We start from the raw sequence: 21,540 nt of genomic DNA on the forward strand, positions 1-21,540 counted from the left end.
GACCCAGGAAGCATGCCTTACTTGTTGTGGAGCCTGCCCTCTGGAATTACACCCCCCAGAGATCTGTGTAGGTCTCACCCTGATGATGTTCCAGAATCTTTAAAAACATGGCTATTCTCCCAGGCCTTGGATAGAGTACTAGTGCAGCCCATTGGTTGGGTCTTATGGTATATGGAGTGTGGTTTATCCAAAGGTACAGGTAGTCCTTGATTTATGACCATTCATTTAGCAACCAATTGAAGTTATGACGGCGCTGAAAAAAGTGACTTACGACTGATCCTTGCACTTACGACCATCACAGTATCCCCGTGGTCATGTGATCAAAATTCAGATGCTTGGCAACCGGCATGTATTTACAACTGTTGCAGTGTCCCAGGGTCATGTGATTGCCATTTGCAACCTTCCCAGCTGGCTTCTAACAAGCAAAATCAATGGGGGAAGCCGGCATTTGCTTAAGAACTGCAGCAAAAAAGGTCATAAAATCGGTCACGATCACATGATGCCTCACGTAACAACTGTAACACTTAGCGACTGAAGTTCTGGTCCCAAATGTGGTTGTAAGTTGAGGACTACCTGTACATGACTTTTTCTTTCTTACTGTTTTCTATCTTTTTAAGTACAAACCACCCAGAGTCAATTAGAGTTGGGCAGCCTCTAAATTTAATAAACAAACAAACAAATAAATAAATAAATTGAAGGTATATGCCTGAGCAGCAATGGGGCTCTATTGCAGTTTCCCCTTGATTCAACCCCACTTCTGCTGCCAGCCTCCTCGCCATTGCACCTGTGACCAACCTTCTCTGCCAGAGGATTGGCATGCTCTGACCATCAGTTTCTCAGCTACCACAACTCTTCCCAGTCATCCATGCTCTTCAAGGTTGCAGACCTCTAAACAGACCTCCTCCACACCAATGTTGACAAGAACGCTCTGGACTAGGGTAGGGGCCTTATACAAGGTTCCATTTCCCTGGAACCAGAAGGCCATTGTCCTTTTGTTAATAGAGAGGGCACTGAGAATGGCTTTGAAGGAGAGTAGGAAGATCTGTTTACCACAGCAACAATCAGGCAAGTGCAGCTTAAATCCATTCCTAGAGACTAATTTGAGAAGATGCTTCAGACGGCCCCTGCCTAATTCACACAAAGGTAAAGTGAGGGAGGCGGGGAGCACATTCAGACTTTCAGGATTCTGTTATTGTAGCTGTTCCAATAAAAGTAGTTTTAGACCTATATGGCATTGGGATCTTAGTCTGGTCTACCTTATAAGGTGACAGTTAACATCTCCCCACAGCAAGTCGTCCTGTCCCAATCTGCAGCAGGCCAGGCCAGAGTGGCCCATCAGGATTCGCACCAACAGCCAAACCACAAGCCCAGCCACACTCTTCCAGTCCATTGACCAAAAATCATTCAACCAACTCCCTCTCATAAGCCCATCCCCCAAAATCATTCTCCCCGGATGCCATCTTAGTTACATTGTTTTGTTCTGAGCAACCTTGAATAGGCTTTTGGCTAGGAAGGTGGGATGTTAATGCTTATGCACACATATGTGTCACCATGAGTCAATGGACTGGGGAGAAAACTTAACATAGGACTTAGGAACAGAAGTAACTGGTGGTGGAAAAAACAATGGATTGGTAGAGAATCTGGTGAAACTAGTATATCATGATTTAAAAGATGATTTGCAGTCTCCATGTGTGATCACAAGCAAGTCTGAATGAATATAAGACCTAATGACTATGATATTAATTCAGAGGTATTAATAAGATACTTAAATATAATCCTGAAACACTTTAGTTTTAAGTAAGAGCTGCTGCCATTGAATCATTCTCTTTTTAAAAAAACAGAAAATAGTTTTTTTAAAAAAATTGAGGTGACTAGCTGGTCAGATGGTGATGAACTTGAATAGGTAGCAAAGATTTTTGTTCCAATACAGCCACAAACTGCTATTTTGGAAGCAGAGAGAGGGAAAAAGGGTGTTGACATTTAATGGGGAATAAGCTACATGGTACATGTGAACAGCTATCTCTGCCCCTGTGAAATGCCCCTCTAATACCAATTATTTAAAAACAAATATTATTTTTAAAAAAAATGAAGATTGCAATGCTGGTGCACAGCCATGACCAACTTCATTCCCCGGGGCACCTTGGGGGATGCTCGTGAACTCTAAGACAATCATAAGTAGCAGGGATGATGGAGGGGTAAAACCCATCTTATTGCTTTAAAGCAGTCCTGGGTGCCTGGGAAAAGCAAAATACAAAACAGAAGGGAAGGAGAGCTGGGAGTGGGATGAGGAAATAGGATAACTGGGATTGAGTGGGATGTAGCCCATCATTGGGGAAGAAACAGCAGGGTGGGGAGAGGGCAGAAAGTAACAAAAGGTTAAGTAGAACTATGGGGAAGAAGACAGAGTGGGCTGGTGTGGGGGGTGGGAGGGTGGATCAAGAGGGAGTGTTCCTGAAAGAGAAATTAATTACTGGGAAGAATAAAAAATCTTCCTCCCAGCTGGTTTAAATACTTTCCACTAGTCCTTCAACCAGCAGAAAAGTATGCTGGCATAAACGGTACAATCCCCATTGCCTACCCCTATTCAGCCAGAGTAATGAGACCAAAAAATGGTGCTATCCTTACTTATTTATTGAGGGCCAAGTTTAGGAAAGAGATTAGTAGATTCCCCCAGCTTCATTCCTGTTTTCACTAAGCTTCACCTGCCGGGGAGGGGGGGGGGACATCAACAACTCTCCCTACTATGGCTGGAGCGGGGTAGGGCGATGTTTAGACAGTTGCTTAGAGCAGTGGGTTTAACCACCTGTCCAGTTGCCCAATCTAGTGACATGAGAGGGAATGCTCCCAATGCTTCCACTCAGCACATCCCCTCTTCCATGCCTATTATTAGTCAGCTGGGCAAAAATTTATTTATTTATTTATTTATTTATTTTCTATCCCGCCTTTATTATTTTTTATAAATAACTCAAGGTGGGGAACAAACATACCTAATGCTCCCTCCTCCTCCTATTTTCCCCACAAGAACAACCCTGTGAGGTGAGCTGGGCTGAGAGAGAGTGACTGGCCCAAGGTCGCCCAACTGGATTTCATGCCTAAGGCGGGACTAGAACTCTCAGCCTCCTGGTTTCTAGCCCGTTTCTGGCGTAGAGTGAAGCAGGAGGGAGTGGTCTATACTGTATGTACAGAGAAAGGAAGATGAGCGTGATGGACATATGCAAGATCCATTGCCAGGGTGATGAGGGGTAAAACATATTTTAAGCCCACAACAGAGAGATAATATTTGGAAGTGACTCAGTTGGACACCTCCCTAATTCACTAAACTATGAGGAGGAGGAGGAGGAGGAGGAACACTGTGATCAGACTTGTAAGATTGATATGAGCCCCATTAGGTAGACCAGACCAAGAAATCAACTCCACAGGAAGGCTGAAACTACTTTTATTGAGATTGGCTATAACAACAGAATCAGGGGTGAGTTGAAGCTGCATACCTACGTCCTCTAAATAAAATTGCTGAGGCCTCCCCATTGGCAGCCAGCAGGTTATACAGAAGCACTGTGAGTCTTGTTAACTCAAATGCTAGCCAATCCTTTGCCAACTCATTGTTCTGTGATTGTTGTTTAACCTGAATAAATCTGAGTATTCTGCTGGTCTTAGGTGTATACCATGGTAGCCACAAGGGTTGTAACAATGAGTTTCTGCATTTCAAAATCCACCCTACATGATTCTGCATAGCATTTAGTACTGCTAGTACGTTGACTTACTAGGCTAAGAGTTCTTTGGATTTTTTTCTTTTTTAGTGAACATCCTGGTACCAGAATGTGTCGAAGAAAAGCAAGAACTCCCTTGAAATGCTGTTCTAAAGCTGTACTGGGAATTTCTTATTTCAAATGAGTTCTTAATAATTCCCAAGGAGCTGAGTTTCATTATGTCTCCTCTTTAATCTCTCTGCTATGGTGTGGCTGCAATTGATGATCCTAAGGGATGAAGAGGAGCTATCAAGTGGTTCTTGGCTCGTAACGACCACATATATAGATTTTCTCCATGATCCCAAGGGGTAGGATTGTGTTTTTTTAATTTTATTTCCTCATATATGGAGAATAAGGAAATAAAATACCCCAGGAATGTTCATTGTTGAAAAGGATGGTGCTGCCTCTGGAGAAAAAGATGGGGATGTCAGCATAAACTTCTTTCTCTTTCCATGTGATCTGACACTCATTAAATGATAGGGCCCTGACCTTGTGCTACAAAGGATTACTTCAGCTTGAGGAGGCCCTGGGCTATAGCAAATTAACAGGATTCTATAGATCATGTTCATTTAGATCATAATCTAAACCATGTATTCCAGAGTACTCTTATCACTGCCTCTTCAGCTACTCCAGTGTAAATTGGAAGGTTGAGTCGAACTGAACCCAGGGGGCTTAGCAACAAGTGACCAACTACAGCTTGCCGAGTCTTTAAAAACAAAACACTGTGGGAAAGCTGTAAAATCAAAAGACCACAGAGAAAAATCTGCCGAGCCTCTTTTAAGCCATCTTTTGTGGTTCTTTCTTGAACGACTAAGCGGAGCTAATGTGTATCGTTTATACAAACTAGTGCGCGGCGAAGGGGAGGCGAGAGTGAGACGGGAAGGCTACGAAGAGGATAAACATTTTTACTTTGGACGAAACTTAAAAAAAAAAACTCTCCAGGTTGGAACAGGGAATTTGGGAGACACTGAAATCGCATCCACCGGGAGGAGGAAGAGAGGCGACAAAGATTTAAAACCGAGTGCTGTATCTCCCCTTCTTTCTGATCCAGATTCCCTCAAAATCTCAGCTCGCGAAATAGCAGAAAAGACCCCTCCCTCTTTCATGATCGGCTGTCAGTCACTTCCTGCTTCCCCCCCCCAGCGCCTGCAATACTCTCCACCAATCAGCGGCTTCCTCCAAAAGAATGACCTCACCCTCTTCCTTTCCATTGGCCAGCTATATTAAGAAAGTAGCCTGCCCCTTTAAATAGCAGCGTCCGACTGTCGTGGTGCTATGGCATAAAGTAGGGAGGACCTGGGTGACTGGAGGAATCGTTCGCTTAAAGGCGCGCTCGATTTGCGGCGCTCTTTGAGAAGAGGAAGAGGTGGAGAGCTGGGCAAAACTTGCAGAAAAACTGTAGCCAGTTTCTTGCCCTTGGGCTTTTTGTTCCTTCCATCTCGCTTCTGCGTCCCCTCGACGGGAATCTGGGGCAGAGGAGAGGAAGGAGCGGAGATCCTTTCTCCATGCAAACAGGCAGAGGGCAAAGAACAGAACTGAGGCCGGGGCGAAGTGGGCGGTTCCCGCCTTCCTAAGCCGTACGGGAAAGCCGTCGCTGCCCCCGGCGCCCGGAGAAGAGAGCGCTGCCCGCTCCTCGCGCCACGCTGCCCTGTAGGAAGCGCGCGGAGGCAGGAGCAGCAGCAGCGGCCGCTCGCGGGGAAGAGAGCGCCTCGGCCTCCCTGCTGGAGCAGCAGAACAGGGCGGGGTTGGCGACCCTGGCCATGGCGGCAATCCGCAAGAAGCTGGTGGTGGTTGGAGACGGGGCGTGCGGGAAGACGTGCCTGCTGATCGTCTTCAGCAAGGACGAGTTCCCGGAAGTCTACGTGCCCACCGTGTTCGAGAATTACGTGGCTGACATCGAGGTGGACAGCAAGCAGGTGGAGCTGGCGCTTTGGGACACGGCCGGCCAAGAAGACTACGACCGCTTGCGCCCCCTCTCCTACCCAGACACCGACGTGATCCTCATGTGCTTCTCCGTGGACAGCCCCGACTCCCTGGAGAACATCCCGGAGAAATGGGTGCCCGAGGTGAAGCATTTCTGCCCCAACGTGCCCATCATCCTGGTGGCCAACAAGAAGGATTTGCGCAACGACGAGCACGTCCGCAACGAGCTGGCGCGCATGAAGCAGGAGCCCGTCCGCACCGAGGACGGCCGAGCCATGGCCATTCGCATCCAAGCCTACGACTACCTCGAGTGCTCGGCCAAGACGAAGGAAGGCGTGCGGGAGGTCTTTGAGACGGCCACGCGAGCGGCTTTGCAGAAGCGCTACGGCACCCAAAACGGTTGCATCAACTGCTGCAAGGTGCTATAATGCTACGGACGGCGGGGGAGGGGGCGGGAGGCAGGTGTGAGGGGACTGGGCTGGCTCCTGAAGCCCGACGGAGGAGCGCCGCCCGCAGAACACACCGGGGAGGGGGGGAGAGCAAGTGCGCACCCGCTCGGGGGTGGGGAGCGCTGATTGTTCACGAAGGGGCCGCCGGCTGAAGCATTGCCAGTCAAGGGACTTCCGCGGACTGAATTCGCGGGCCCTTTTGCCCTGCTGGAGAGGACTGCCTGTTGATGCCCCGAGGCGCCCACGCCTAGATTGCCTGTGGAACTGCTGGAGATCGGAGGACTAGCTGTGCTCCCGCCTTGCTCTTTCTTCACTTGGAAGGAGGTCGATGGACAGATCTGTGTAGCTTCCTCCTCCTCGGGGGTCCTCCCTGCGGTGAATTAGTGTTTTCCATCAGGCTGGGAAGGGGCTGTGCATTGAGAATCGCTGAGGGGAGGGAGGGGTATCTGCTGGGTGTACATAGCAAATTATTTGAATTGGGGTAAGGAAATGAGGGGGCTTGTTTAACACTGGACTGGGCCCTTGCTCTCTCTGGGACTGATTCCGGTTTGGGGGGTTGAGGGGACTGGACTTCCTTCTTCCTAGGCCCCCAAAATGAAAAGATTATCCTTCTTGAGATAGCTCTTCTCAGAAGAAAGTATAATTTGTTCCCTTGAGTTGCTGGGGGTGGGGAGAATTGCCAATCTTTCCTGAGTCTGGTGCCTGCTGTCTTTGATATGGTTTGGACACCCCCGCTTTCTTTCTCTTGCCCAATTGCTCCAGTTTGATTTCTATTGCAAAAGAACCTACTTTGCACAACAAAGGTGTTTATTTGGACACCTTAATGCACTTGTGATGTGCAGTGTGACACTGTACCATCACAAAAACCCTTGCATCAGAACCTCATTTTGAGCACAGTCCAGCTAAGCACTTTCCAGGGAAACACTTTTTAACCCCTCCCCCATTGATGATGAGCCTTTGAAGAATTTTCACCAGATAGCCATCAATGGGACTTTGAAATGCTTGTCACTGGCTGGGTTGTGCCCCTTTGTTTCTGTATAACTGATGACTCAATGTAAAGCCACTGTAATACCTTTTTGGGTTGTTGTTGCATCCAGAAATGAGTGGAAACACTGTCTTTTAAAAAAATGTGACATTTTTGTCATTTTTTTATTTTAGTTTTTCAGCACTAAGTGCCGTCTCTGGGCTCATTTCAAACAGTAGTACACTTATTTTCACCAGTCCACATTGAGGGGTGTGTGAGAATAACCTGTGCTTCTCTGTTTCAGAGAGTTGATTGATTTAATTCCCTTCCCCACTGACAATTTTTAACAGTGGTACTAAGAATTTTATTTAAAACAAATACACAAAACACTATATCGATCTGGTTAAACAAAAAAAGACATGTGAAGTTTACTTAAAATCATCTAAGCTGTATATGCAGGATTTTTTGGTAAAGTATTAAAAAGTTCTATGACTACATTCATGGGGTACTCTGCTTCTTTTCTGCGACTGGATGATTGAATGAACCTATGTCTGTTGGTTCTGAAAGAAATGTAAGTGTTTAGCTTGAGCTGCAGCTGCTGGGTACTTTTGTGTTTTAAACATCCTGAATCATAACAGGAGTCCTGGCCTAACGAGGTAGATTTATTTCTCCCAGAGAGGCCTACAGTACTGTAATAGGACCCCCTGAGAAACATAATCTTTTAGTGGCATACTCAGATGAACATCATGTGCCAGTTTTCCATCTTGTTTTGTAATTACATTGATCAAATGGTTTTCAGCACCCTAAGTACATGCAGGACTACAGCTCTAGATCTAGTAAGCTTATGAGTAACTTGCACTAAAGAGTGAGTTTTAGGACAAGGAGGAGAAGGATTGCTGCTGAAACAGATGTCTGAGAATGGTTCCTAGCTTCTTAATAAACAGCTGTCCAGTATTTGGGGCAGGGGGAAGCCTTTGTCCTGCTAGAGCAGTGCTTCTCAACCTTGGCAGCTTTAAGATGGGTGGACTTCAACTCAAGGCTGGCTGAGGAATTCTGGGAGTTGAAGTCCACCCATCTTAAAGCTGCCAAGGTTGAGAAGCACTGTGCTAGAGTGGGGTCACTGCCCCTTGCCCTGTTTCTTCAGGGTACTACTGCCCCATGTTTAGATGGAGTAAATGAATTGTATATCTGCCTTAATGGGATGAAGCTGTATTTCTGTACTGATGCCAACCAAACATAATTCTGAATATTTCTACTTACCTGCACACATAGCTTTTACTGTCTTGTCTATGATTTGGAGTTCTGATCCAAACATTGGCTCATTTACACATTGTCCTAATTATGCTAACCCATCATTTAAAATGGTTAAAAATGAACCATAGTTTATTGAAAATGCAATTGTCTAGGTTCATGCTGATTAAGCATGGTTTCCCAGTCATTATATACTAGGCCAAACATGTAGCTGTTTGTGATGTGTGAATTCAGCATTTCTCAAAGATCTGGGAGATTTTTAATTTTGTCCTTTTTAATATATACAATAAATAATCACAAAATTAACCTTGAGTACTAGTTGATTGATTGATTATGTGCCATCAAGTCAGTGTTGACTCTTAGTGACCACGTAGATAGATTTTCCCCACGATCAGTGCTAGTTACCTGAGTGTTAATCTACTCATTTATTTTGGTTTTCTCTCATATTAGCATTCGTAGGAAGAAAAATCAACCAGTGCTGCTCCACTAGAAATTCCATCCAAGCAATAGGTTTCATTAGTGATTATGAAATAAGTCACGTTAACCTAAGTGTAGTTTCACTTCACTTAAATTAGATGGAATTAATTTAGTTGGTTACAATTTGAAGCTGGGGACAGCTATCTTGTGACACTGTAAAAGTTTCAATTTAAGTGAGCAAATACACTTTGGCAAAATTGCTTTCAAATTAAGAAGGGTAATTTGAAAAAGTCCCAGGCATGCACAGTGGAGGGGGAAAAGTGCATTTGCTAAAATGAATTAACAGCATCTCAAATTGAAGAACTCATGGCTCTTCAGATGATCCTGAAGTGCAGCATCCTCATCATTGGATGCACTGACTGGGATTGCTGGGAGTTGTTCATCATCTGGAGGCCATAGATTCCTCTCTCTCCTTTAACCAGTTCAGAGTGGCTTTGTATGCTCAAGGCAAAAAGGTTGCCACTTGGAAGGGAAGGGAGTTGGCTGAAGATCTTGAAAGGAGCAGTGATGGTAAAAGTACTGCAGGAATGATAAATTAAAAAGGCACCAGAGTGCTTTTTTTTTAAAGTCCACAACCTGAATAAATACCTCTTAAGTTTATTACTTGTGTTAGATTGGATCTAAATGCCAATCACATTTGTTAAATATTTATCGACATAAAATACAGCCCAAACCAGTGCCGGAATAGATATATAGAATCCTTGTTCTTTCATTACAATCTGTTAGACTTGCTTTTAATAATATTTGTGTTTTAATTACTGTGTTCTGTTTTTGCTTTTTGTTGCCTTTAGCCCTAATTAATACACCAGTAATGATGGCATGCTGGAGTTGTGGTTTTGTCTAATTTAAATTTCACTGCATTCAGTGAAATCTCTCTCTTTTGCTTAGACAGCATCTTTACCCTAGGCTGTTACTTCATTCCACTTCATTTGTCAGTCTAAGGTCCATTGTAAAATCATTACCTATGAACAATGTGATGTTGTTGGCAGTATCACCTCCAGGTTCCCTTAGGAATTATCACTTAATCTATTAGTTGTTTAATTTTATCCTTACAGGTAGTCCTCACTTAACAACCATTCCTTTAGTGACAGTTCAGACTTACAACAATGTTGAAAAAAATAACTTACAACCGGGTTCTCACATTTATGACCGTTGCAGTATCCCTGAGGTCACATGATCACAATTTGGGTGCTTGACAACTGGTTCGCATTTATGATAGTTGCAGTGTCCTGTGGTCATCTTATTGCCATTTTTGAACTCCCTTGGGGAACTGTTTGAGTTGCTTGACAACCACATGGTTCACTTAACACCTGTGGTGATTTGCTTAATGACCACTGCAAAAAAGTTCACAAAATTGGGTTTGATTTGTTTAATGACCACTTTGCTTAGCAACAGAAATTCTCGTCCCAATTATGGTCGTTAAGCAAGGACTACCTGTATTTGTATGTGTTTCCCTAAGGTTGGGATAGTTTTACTTTGCTTTTGCCCCATAACAACCCCAATTTCTTCTCCCCACCTTCAATTCAGCCAATATATCCATAGCTGCATAACAGGCCCAGATGGGATCAGACATCCATGTTGTTGTTTATTCATTTAGTCGCTTCCAACTCTTCGTGACTTCATGGACCAGCCCACGGCAGAGCTTCCTGTCGGTCGTCAACACCCCCAGCTCCCCCAGGGATGAGTCCGTCACCTCTAGAATATCATCCATCCATCTTGCCCTTGGTCGGCCCCTCTTCCTTTTGCCTTCCACTCTCCCTAGCATCAGCATCTTCTCCAGGGTGTCCTGTCTTCTCATTATGTGGCCAAAGTATTTCAGTTTTGCCTTTAATATCATTCCCTCAAGTGAGCAGTCTGGCTTTATTTCCTGGAGGATGGACTGGTTTGATCTTCTTGCAGTCCAAGGCACTCTCAGGATTTTCCTCCAACACCACAGTTCAAAAGCGTCTATCTTCCTTCTCTCAGCCTTCCTTATGGTCCAGCTCTCGCAGCCATATGTTACTACAGGGAACATCATTGCTTTAATTATGCAGGCCTTTGTTGTCAGTGTGATGTCTCTGCTCTTAACTATTTTATCGAGATTTGTCATTGCTCTTCTCCCAAGGATTAAGCGTCTTCTGATTTCCTGACTGCAGTCAGCATCTGCAGTAATCTTCGCACCTAGAAATACAAAGTCTTTCACTGCTTCTACATTTTCTCCCTCTATTTGCCAGTTATCAATCAAGCTGGTTGCCATAATCTTGGTTTTTTTGAGGTTTAGCTGCAAGCCAGCTTTTGCACTTTCTTCTTTCACCTTCATCATAAGGCTCCTCAGTTCCTCTTCGCTTTCAGCCATCAAAGTGGTATCATCTGCATATCTGAGATTGTTAATGTTTCTTCCAGTGATTTTAACTCCAGCCTTGGATTCCTCAAGCCCAGCTTGTCGCATGATGTGTTCTGCATACAAGTTGAATAGGTATACAGCCCTGCCGTACTCCTTTCCCGATCTTAAACCAGTCCGTTGTTCCGTGGTCTGTTCTTACTGTTGCTACTTGGTCGTTATACAGATTCTTCAGGAGGCAGACAAGATGACTTGGTATCCCCATACCACTAAGAACTTGCCACAATTTGTTATGGTCCACACAGTCAAAGGCTTTAGAAGAGTCAATAAAACAGAAATAGATGTTTTTCTGAAACTCCCTGGCTTTTTCCATTATCCAGCGGATATTGGCAATTTGGTCCCTAGTTCCTCTGCCTTTTCTAAACCCAGCTTGTACATCTGGCAATTCTCGCTCCATGAATTGCTGAAGTCTACCTTGCAGGATCTTGAGCATTACCTTACTGGCATGTGAAATGAGTGCCACTGTTCGATAGTTTGAACATTCTTTAGTGTTTCCCTTTTTTGGTATGGGGATATAAGTTGATTTTTTCCAATCTGATGGCCATTCTTGTGTTTTCCAAATTTGCTGGCATATAGCATGCATTACCTTGACAGCATCATCTTGCAAGATTTTGAACAGTTCAGCTGGGATGCCGTCGTCTCCTGCTGCCTTGTTATTAGCAATGCTTCTTAAGGCCCACTCAACCTCACTCTTCAGGATGTCTGGCTCTAGCTCACTGACCACACCATCAAAGCTATCCCCGATATTGTTATGCTTCCTATACAGGTCTTCTGTATATTCTTGCCACCTTTTCTTGATCTCTTCTTCTTCTGTTAGGTCCTTGCCATCTTTGTTTTTGATCATACCCATTTTGGCCTGGAATTTACCTCCGATGTTTCTAATTTTCTGGAAGAGGTCTCTTGTCCTTCCTATTCTATTGTCTTCTTCCACTTCCGCGCATTGCTTGTTTAAAAATAATTCCTTATCTCTTCTGGCTAACCTCTGGAATTTGGCATTTAATTGGGCATATCTCCCCCTATCACTGTTGCCTTTTGCTTTCCTTCTTTCTTGAGCTACTTCTAGTGTCTCAGCAGAGAGCCATTTTTCCTTCTTGGTTTTCTCTTTCTTTGGGATGTATTTTGTTGCCGCCTCCTGAACAATGTTGTGAACTTCTGTCCATAGTTCTTCCAGGACCCTATCTACTAAGTCCAGTCCCTTAAATCTATTCTTCACCTCCACTGCATATTCCTTAGGAATATTAGTGAGCTCATATCTAGCTGATCTGTGGGTCTTCCCTAATCTCTTTAGTCTGATCCTAAATTGTGCAAGAAGAAGTTCGTGATCTAAATTACAGTCAGCTCCAGGTCTTGTTTTTACCGACTGTATAGATGTCCGCCACCTTTGGCTGCAAAGGATGTAGTCAATCTGATTTTGGTGTTGTCCATCTGGGGAAGTCCATGTATAAAGCTGTCTCTTAGGTTGTTGGAAGAGAGTGTTCGTTATGCAGTGTGAGTTGTCTTGGCAAAATTCTATCAGCCTATGTCCTGCTCGGTTTTGTTCTCCCAGGCCATACTTACCTGTAATTCCAGGTGTCATTTGACTGCCCACCTTAGCATTCCAGTCTCCTGTGATGAAAATAACATCTCTTTTAGGCATGCTGCCCAGTAGGTGCTGCAGATCCTCATAGAACCGCTCTACTTCAGCTTCTTCAGCATCTGTGGTTGGGGCGTATATTTGGATCACTGTGATGTTAAATGGCTTGCCCTGAATTCGAATTGAGATCATTCTGTCATTTTTTGGATTGTATCCAAGCACTGCTTTCACCACTTTACTATTAATTATGAAGGCTACTCCATTTCTTCTGTGGTCCTCTTGTCCACAGTAGTAGATCTGGTGGTCATTTGATGTGAAGTGGCCCATTCCAGTCCATTTCAGTTCACTGACACCCAAAATGTCTATCTTTAATCTTGACATCTCACCAATAACCACATCCAATTTGCCCTGGCTCATAGATCTTACATTCCAGGTTCCAATGGTGTGTTGATCCTTAGAACATCGGATTCGCCGTTCACCACCAGCACCATCGGCCGCTAGCCGTCCTTTCGGCTTTGAGCTAGCTGCGTCATCACGTCTGGGGCTAGTTGAACTCATCCTCTGTTCCTCCCCAGTAGCATTTTGACCATCTTCCGACCTGGGGGTCTCATCTTCCGATGGTATACCGACATATCTCTGGTTGTACTGATCCATTTAGTTTTCACGGCAAGAATACTGGGGTGGGTTGCCATTACCTTCCCCAGGGATTGCATTTAGTCTGACCTCTCTGTCATGACCTTCCCGTCTTGGGTGGCCCTTCACAGTTTAGCTCATGGCATCATTGAGGTGCTCAAGCTCCAGCACCACGACAAGGTAACGATCCTTTGCTGAAGTCAGACATCCATACTTGTCCCAAATCTTCACAATTGTAGGCCATGGCTGACTTCTCTTTCTTGCCACTCCACTATGCTGATCCTTCGCAAGGTACATTGGGAACCTCCTCAAGATCCTCTGAGACAATTGGTTGGAATTAAAATCCTTCTCTAGGAATTATGCAGCTTCTGTAGAAATACAACAATTTATGAAATCTTTGAATACGATCCCAAGGATGATTCAAAGGATGGAGACACCAGGAAATCCAGGACCGTAGGCTAAACTGGAAAAATCAAACAAAAGAAGTCAATACAAATCACTTCTACACAAGTTGTTTTATCTGCCACTTCTGGGACTTCAATTTCCATTAAGTAAGTTTTAGTTAAGAAATTCTTTAAAAGTAACTCTGAACAGCCTTTTGCTTGTTTGTCAGCTGGAAACTGGAGGTGATTTAATTTTTTTGCCTTGTCAGGATAGTCTTGCTCACATGCTGGACCACTGTATGTACACTTCGCTATGGATCTATAAAGATAAAAGGAAGTTTTGAAATTCATCTTGTAAGCTAATGTAAATGAAGAGCATCTGCAGTTTTATATGTGTTTTATAATAACCATGCTGTGCCACAGCTTATGATACAGGCACATCTTCTTTATTACTGCATTTTTTCCTGGAGGTAATAGGAGCCAGTTGCTGTATATTAGAACAGGGCTGGTTAAGAAAATAGATCTGCTCAATGTGGGAGGTATCTTCAAGCTTGCAGATTTTCAGACCACCATGGGTAGGGCTTGTCCCTCTTAATTAAAGATGTCTTTCAAGATTGCTTCATGGACAAAATTGTTAAAGTGCTTTATAACCAGAAAAATGCTACAGAAACTAACTGGACAGCTATAGATACTGTATATTTCTTCCCACCAAGTTCTCTTCGATTTAAATGTAGTTTTTTTTTTAACTTGGGATACAGATATGGTGATAGTGCAGTATCAGCATGCACAATTACCCATGAGCAGAGTTAATGGACATAATCTTAGCTGGACGCACTTTTCATTCAGAACAAAAATGTCTCCTGATAGCACAGTGTCACCAGCATGGTAGAACATAATTTCACACCAATTCAGTCCTTTCTTATTTATAGTTTGATAAAGGGACCAGGACCTAAAATATATATGGAGTCACCTAGTTTTTGTCATTGTGGTGCTTTCTGTCTCTAATACTATAAAAATAATATGACATATTTTTTTCCCAAAAAAGACTGATCCAGAGAAAAAGAGGGAAGTGCCCTTATGGAATCTCCTTTCTGCTAATTAAAAAAAGCACCAGGGCATCCATGTGGCCTTCCGTAGGAATGTTGCCAGAATGAGGTGGAAACTGCAAGGGGGTCTGTGATTCTAATTTGTGTGCATCACCATGCACTGCTTCAGTGCACTCACTGCAGTTTCCTTGTGTATGTGCTGAGTACTTAGAGTCACATTTCATGATATTTAGAAGGTGGCATCAATCAGGAAAACACCTTGGGCCTCTGGTTTTATTAATGCTGAAAGAAGTCTCATACAAGAAGCATCATTAGCTTGGACTTTATTTTGATGGATTGGTATTATTTTAAAGAACAAGGAGAAAAAACAGCTGCACAAACACAGCACTCCCAAGTCCTCTCCAGGCTGGCAGAATGAGCTTCGGTGTCAGAGAGATAGGCAGGATTCAGGGAAAGAAGCTGCCTCTGAACATATTGCATTCCATGAGCCCAAGAGAAAGAGAACAAAGCAACGGTTCTTACATGCCAGGTTTGTGGCTATACGAAACTGAAAGCTGGGAAAGTGAGCAAAGACCAGAACAGTGTGTTACCTCCCTTGCTTAATATTAACAGAAATAATTGTAGAGACAACAAAGATCCTGGCCAGTTAAAATGGTCAAGAAGCACATAGCAAGCGTTAGCAAATTCCCCCTTTTGGAGACGACAACCCATGCATTTGCAGCCCTAACCCCAACATAGATTTGGGGAAAGCCTTTTCGTTAGATTTGTATCGCTGCCAATAAGTGGCATAAATCCAATTTGGGGGCCTAGTCTCCCGTATGAGCCATGGCTCATGATTTCCAGAAGCAAACTTGTGGGCCTGGCCTAACGTTAGCCACAAGTTAAAGTGGTGGCTTTGACCTAAAAAGCCTTATGTGGTATGGCATCTATATATTTCCAGGGAGGACTCTGTGGTGTTGCCATTGCTGCTGGTACCCAAGGACCTTGCTTGACATTAGCTGCTGCTGAAAGTTCTGATGGAGGATCTATTGTCAGGACTGAGGCCTGCTGAAAGAAAAGCCTGCCTCTCCTCCCTTGCCTGTTCCTGATATTATATTGCCTTGCAACGCCTGATAGCTCATCCTCCCTCCACTAGAGTTGTTTTTTTAAAAATCTGATACATGCTCCTGTCAGGTGGAGGTTGCACATTCCTGCCAATACATGCAACTTCTCCCAGAAGAGTGACTGCAGCTGCCTCCTGATCCCTTCCTGCAGCATCTTCACCTCTGCCTGCACAGATGAGACCAGTGGCTGCACCAATCCCAGAATAATGGGTGTGAGGAAGCTCTCCACTTGTCACTGGAGAGCCTTCCCAAAGGTAACCACCCAAGTGATGATGGCAGTACTGGCACTAATGAGGATGATGGCTCGAGAAGTGACTTGAAGACCACTAAAGACCACATTGACACAAATCTCATTAATCCAAGCCATCTTGTGGATTGAGCACTGTTGCTTGACCTGCCATTCCAGCATCAGGTATGCAGAGATCCACCAAGTCATCATAATAATTTGAAAGAATCGGTGCTACAAAATACCTACTGATGCCTGCTTTTCTTGCAGCAGCCTAGCACCTTTCATACTGCATGGAAATGCCCTGCTGTTCTGCAGCATGACTCTATGAGGTGCCGAGTCTAATGAAGCCCTGTCCCCGATACATTTCTATGGGTGGGTGTATGTTATTTGTGTTATCCTTTTCAATTATCTATTTGTAGAGTATATTCTTGTGGGCAGAGATCCTCCATTTTTTAATTGTTGCATAGTTACCAAATGCGGTAACAGCTGACTGGTTACCCATGGCTATAGCTCTTTGGGGCTCATTTGTTTCCATCTGGCTGGAGATGATTCAAAGGGAGCTGTGAATAACCCCATTCTTTGCAAATGCCTTTAATTTAAAACATACTCATATTTAAGTCAGGCAGGATCACCAATATAAGATCTAACAATTGGATCTTAGTCCACATTTTTATTGCCCATGGCAAGTTTTAGTCTTTCAATTAAAGAACTCTTAACAATATAGTCAGGCCGCTCCTTCACCACTGGTTTCTTAATAAATCAAGGAATACATGGGTGAATATAGGGCAGCATTTCAGTTTCCTTAATTGAGAGCTATGGTTCTTCTGAAAAAGATTATGAAAACAACATAGTTGAACTTCCCATAGAATGTTGTTTACCAGAGCATTTAAGCAGCTCCTACCTCTTATTTTAGAGAAGAATAGAAACTAATACATTCCTTTCTGGAAGGGACTGTAAGTGGACTGAGATAATCTGGCTGGGCAGGTTTGCAGAGCTAAGACATGAAAATTCAAAGGTGAACCCAAGTTTGTAGCAGGAGTGCCCATGGGGCATTGTCCAAAAAGTCAAGATGGCTTTAATATGAGATCTCAACTCCATCTTTTTACTGCATAGCATGCACATTAAAAAGGGCAGAGTTTTGATCACACAATTGCAGCTATGTTCCTGACATTTTAAAATTCCCCTGCACAGATGTCCCTGGTTTGTAGCAATCTATGCCATCAGCTTCTGTGGGGTGGGGATGGGGACTTGAACACACCCCCACCCCACAATTAGGCAAGCAATTAGGGTTACCAGATCTGGGCCACAAAACCTGGATGATTATTTTAAGGTAGCAAAGAAATACAGAAAACTCTATCTAGTGGTCATACAGATTTTTGCAGTCCAGACCTGGTAGCCCTAGTTTAATTTTTTTTAAATCTGCTTTTCTATGCAGTAACTGTATGGGCTATTGAATTTGTTGAGAAAAATGCAGTATAGCAGTACAATGAACAATTATATGGGTGTGCTGCATTCTCTGAAAATCTGAATGTTCGTTTGTTGGGATTCCTGAAGAAATTTTTTAGTGGTCCACTGCTTAACTGTACAATGCCATGCATGTTTACTCAGACACAATAAGAACACAGGAATAGTCTGTTGGATCATACCAAAGTCCATTTTTTTTCTTATTGTGGCCAATCAAATGCCTTTAGGATCCTTGCAAGTAGTAGGTGGTGACATACTCCCTCCCCCACCCCCTTGCTCTCCTGCACCTGGAATTTGGAGGCATGCTACTCCCAACCCCAAGGTAACATGGAGTCTTCAAAGCCAATAGCCCTTGATAAACCTGTTCTCTGACTTCTGGTGGGAATATGGTAGACTGAACAGCTGTGTCCGCAGGCTCTGTGGGCAGAACTGACAATGCAGCAGTTTTCTGGGGGCTCAGGCAGGTTTTCTTGAAGTCCTAGAGTACTTTCACGGATAGAAAATGCTTGGAATCATCCCACTTGCCCTCCAGAATGGCGACTTGCAGCCAGAGGATCATAAACAGTGTTCACACTAATCTGTAAGAGCAGCAGGGAGGCTGGGACATCATCATTTCTAAGCCATGCTGTAGCCTTAAAGGGACACTAAGACCAGCCATCCCATTTCTAAATCACCCAATTTATTTTATGTACCCTAAGCAAGGCTTTTTACCACAAGGAAAAGTGAGCTCTCTTGGTGCTTATCATTATTTTTAGGATTAATTTTTAAAGAAAATTCTTTTTAAGTTTGGATTTTGCTTTCTATCCAAATATTAAGGAGGGTTGGGATCATGTAATTGTCTCCCTGTTACTATTTTTGCATTAAATTTGAAGACTTTACTTTTTCCTACATGTTGAATCTGCTGTTCTGAACTTTTAGCTTTCTGCTGCTATTTTCCCTGGGGAGCTGCCTCTTATTGCACTTTCACTTGTATAAACATCTCTTTAGAAATTTTCCATTAACTCCTACTTTCGCTAGTTAAATACCTAGGGGGGCACCATAATCTACTACATCAGACATGGAGGATTTCAAGCAGACTTTCTTAGGTTTCTGTTGTTAGCTTAAACAGATTCTTTTTGATTCCTGTCAAGTTATTATGCAAGATATTCGGGACATTGTTGAGAACATCAGTTCTAAAACATGTCATCTGGCTGGGGATGTTGTGGAAGAAATTGAAGAGCTTAACAATGATGGAAATGTTTCTACTAACAGTGAGACTGAGGCTTCTGTTAAAATGCCAGACAAAGATTGAACAATTGAGTTGAAGAATTTAAAGGAACAGAACCAATTGCAAGCCATGAGTGAGACTGACTTTTTGATGGAATGTTATGGGAAAGAAGGGGTTGTTATCTATGGGAGGTTTTTTTGCTGAGAAGTTAGAGTTTTTAAAGGGGGCAGTTGGGTTGTTTGATTTCTTTATGAAAAATGCTGTGCATATTGTGGAGATATTCAAATGCTCTGGTTTATTTTGAAGTGGGGTAAGGGTTTAAGAATAATTATCTGGATTGCTTTTACTGATTGACTTCACTTCTCTTTAATGGTTTGGATTAAGTTTATTAAGACACAATAATAATTGCTTGGTTTTAGGTTTAATATGATTAAGATTAGTATAATTGTATTATTAACTCAATTGGCAGACAATTTATATGCCTTTCAGTTTGATTTCTGTTACAGCAGACAGAAAAGTATAGAATAGTAGTAGGAAGGAAATAATTAAATAAATGTTATTGGGGAGGAGTTGATTAGGAGGTTTGTATTCTTTCTTTTCTTTGATTATATAGGGAAGGAGCAAATGTATTTAGTGATTTTTATAATGTACTAATAGAATGATTTATAGAAATAATGTGATTTTGGTTTAATCTAGAGTAAGGGATTATGGAAAATTGTTGCATATTCTTGCTGTTAAAAGTCGGAAGACACCTCTTTATGTAATCTTTAAAAAAAATTCTCTCTTTGTGTTTTCACACTCTTTTAGGTTTTTTGTAGGGTTTTTTTTTTGCTTTTTTGTAGTTTTTATCTTTGTTCTTAATCTAATAACATTCTTATATATTAAAAAAAAGATAAACCTGTTCTCCATTAATTTATCCATTCTTCTTTGAGTTATCTTTTTTTGGGGAGGGGAGTCAAGGAAAGCAACATTATGGCAACAAGATGCAAGATGTCCTGCAACATTGCACACATATACAAAAGAGGCAGAGCTTGGATTGTGATAACACAACACTGCTTTTGTCATTTTGTCAAAAGTTCTTGAGGATTTTTCAATTCTTTAAAAGACTTTACAGTGGTTGATGCTCCAGATAGTGATCACCTACTTCTACCTTTGCTCTTCATTTAGATGACAAAGTGAAGATGGTAGATATAGATAATTCTACTCATCTATAACTGACACACTTTGAAATAGTTTCAAATCCACCTGATGAAAGCACATTGAAACATTACGAATTCTTGATCCAGTCCTGCAAACAGAACTTAGGTCAACCTCAATCTAAAAAGCACAAAGTAATCAGCACATGCCAAAGCACTGGTTTAATAAGGACTGCCAGAAGGCAAAAAGAGAGCTAGGGACTATCTGTAGGAACACATTCACTTACATACTTCCCATTCAAGGATTCTCCTTCAGACGCAGCCTTATGAAAGTTTATTTACTACTAAAAAGAGAGAGGCAGTGCATGAAACTTGGACCCAGCAGATAACAGCAGCCTGTGCTAAAGATTCTGCTACATTCTGGCTTCAGTTGCAGGAGGACTGAAAGCTCGCCCCTCTGCCCTGGGCTGTTATACCGGGAACCATCTGGGAAGCTCATTTTTAAGGTTCATAAGGAGAGGAGAATTTCCAAGCTGCTGAGACTGACACCAGAACAGCAGTCACCATCTTCTTGAGACTGTCCTTATTTGTGTGTGTCGGTGTGGTGCATTTTTAGCCGATGAAGTCACACTGGGGTTCAGCAGCACAATTTGAAATCTAGTTCCCCTCTCTCTCTCTCTGTCCCTCTCATATAAAACCTAACTGTCTGGCTGCCTTTATCTCTCATTTTTGAATGGAAGATAGTTTTAGCACACACGATGGCTTGAATCAGGCCTCAGCAGTACCTTTGCTGCTGCCAAAGAAAGATAAGGTGAAGTACAAATAGGGACAAGAGATAAGGCCACAGTGAAAAAGTGTTCTTGGTTATTATCCAAATCTAAGATAACTAGACCCCTGGCACCATTTACTTCTCTGTCTACGTAAGGCAAGAGAGTGAAGAACAGAGAGCAGATATGAGGAGTGAAACAGTGTAGACCAACTTTCAACTGTCAAGGGCTGTTTTTGACTTAATTCTGCAGGAACACATGATTATGTCTAGTTGATTCCTAAGACCCATTGAATGATTGAGGCTGTTAATTGCATCCTGTGTGGAAATAGAAAGTGATCATCCACATTTCTCATGCATCCAACCAATATCTTCTAGGGGAGGGAGCAAAGAGCCAAATGCCCAACATTTACTGCACAAGTATGAGATTATTCACTGTTCTGAAATGAAACACAGCTTTAGCACTGTGGGGACAGAAACAGAATAGTTTGTTTACAAATGAGCGTTATGCTAATGCTCAAGGGTAGGACTACTGGATCAGGGCTACACAAATCCAGATGACCTCTCTTTTTTTAAAATAGTAATTTTATTAAAAATTGTAATTACAAAGATAGTAACTAATACAAACTAAAAAAAATAAAACAATACAAAGAAATAATAGAAAGTGCAGAAAAGAAAAAATTAGAAAGAGAAAGAGAAAAGAAAAAAAGAATATAGTAAAGAAAAAGAAAAGAAATTTATAAAGAAATGACTTTCCCCTTTATCACAAGTATAAACAGTTGTAATAACCTGTCACCGCTTCTTGAAATG

At 42.7% G+C, this 21,540-nt stretch overlaps 2 protein-coding genes across 2 annotated transcripts in view; one reads left to right on the plus strand and one right to left on the minus strand.

Annotated features, from left to right (window-relative positions):
* Positions 1 to 21,540, minus strand: part of LDAH (lipid droplet associated hydrolase) — a 554,138-nt gene that overhangs the window by 112,230 nt on the left and 420,368 nt on the right. The gene's annotated exons all lie outside the window — the stretch shown is intronic.
* On the plus strand, positions 5,015 to 6,196 carry RHOB (ras homolog family member B). Its single transcript, XM_063314953.1, has one exon. The coding sequence runs from the start codon at positions 5,507 to 5,509 to the stop codon at positions 6,095 to 6,097; it is 591 nt and encodes a 196-aa protein (XP_063171023.1). The 5' UTR covers positions 5,015 to 5,506; the 3' UTR covers positions 6,098 to 6,196.

The sequence above is a fragment of the Candoia aspera genome, chromosome 1, assembly GCF_035149785.1.
Source record: "Candoia aspera isolate rCanAsp1 chromosome 1, rCanAsp1.hap2, whole genome shotgun sequence".
NCBI classification, from domain to species: domain Eukaryota; kingdom Metazoa; phylum Chordata; class Lepidosauria; order Squamata; family Boidae; genus Candoia; species Candoia aspera.